The sequence below is a fragment of the Dendrobium catenatum genome, unplaced genomic scaffold, assembly GCF_001605985.2.
Source record: "Dendrobium catenatum unplaced genomic scaffold, ASM160598v2 original_scaffold_137718, whole genome shotgun sequence".
NCBI classification, from domain to species: Eukaryota; Viridiplantae; Streptophyta; class Magnoliopsida; order Asparagales; family Orchidaceae; genus Dendrobium; species Dendrobium catenatum.
The window spans coordinates 1-600 of NW_021456153.1; the positions used below are offsets into that span (position 1 = coordinate 1).

Sequence of the window (600 nt, forward strand, 5' to 3'; positions counted from 1 at the left end):
GTCAGTTTTGTTCTTCTATGGTGGCACAGGAAAGCCACTGGAGACACTGTTAAATAGAACTCCGGAGTTCAATAGCTCTTTTAAGGCAAAATCGGAATTTGTCCAGCAACCAATAACAGAGAAGGGGTTAGAGGAGATTTGGAATTTTCTGATGGGCGCTAACGATGAGCCTTTGGTGCTTATCATTGAGCCAATGGGTGGGAGAATGAGCGAGATAAAGGAGGACGCTGTTGCTTTTCCTCATAGAGGTGGGAACATTTATAACGTGCAGTATTTCATGAGGTGGTTTGAGAAGCAGGAAGGTGTGACAGAGAAGCATTTGGAATGGATGAGGAAGTTTTATGGGTTCATGGCGCCTTATGTGTCGAGCAAGCCGAGGGCAGCGTATTATAACTACAAGGATATTGATCTGGGGAGGAATGTGGAGGGGAACGGGGAGAGTTACTTGGCAGCTAGTGTTTGGGGGATGAAGTATTTTAAGGGGAATTTTATGAGGTTGGCAAAGGTGAAGGGCAGGGTGGATCCAACAAATTTCTTCTGGAACGAACAGAGTATTCCTGTACTTTAGGGCGTCGATTTGATCGACGATGGATGAAAGGA

The 600-nt window shown here is 45.5% G+C and overlaps 1 protein-coding gene across 1 annotated transcript; it reads left to right on the forward strand.

The window, feature by feature from the left end:
* Positions 1-16: 16 nt before the first annotated feature.
* On the forward strand, positions 17-559 carry LOC110110948 (berberine bridge enzyme-like 23; the record flags this gene model as incomplete). Its single annotated transcript, XM_020842610.1, has 1 exon — positions 17-559. A coding segment is annotated over one exon (543 nt), but the record flags the coding sequence as incomplete, so codon positions are not given.
* Positions 560-600: the final 41 nt, after the last annotated feature.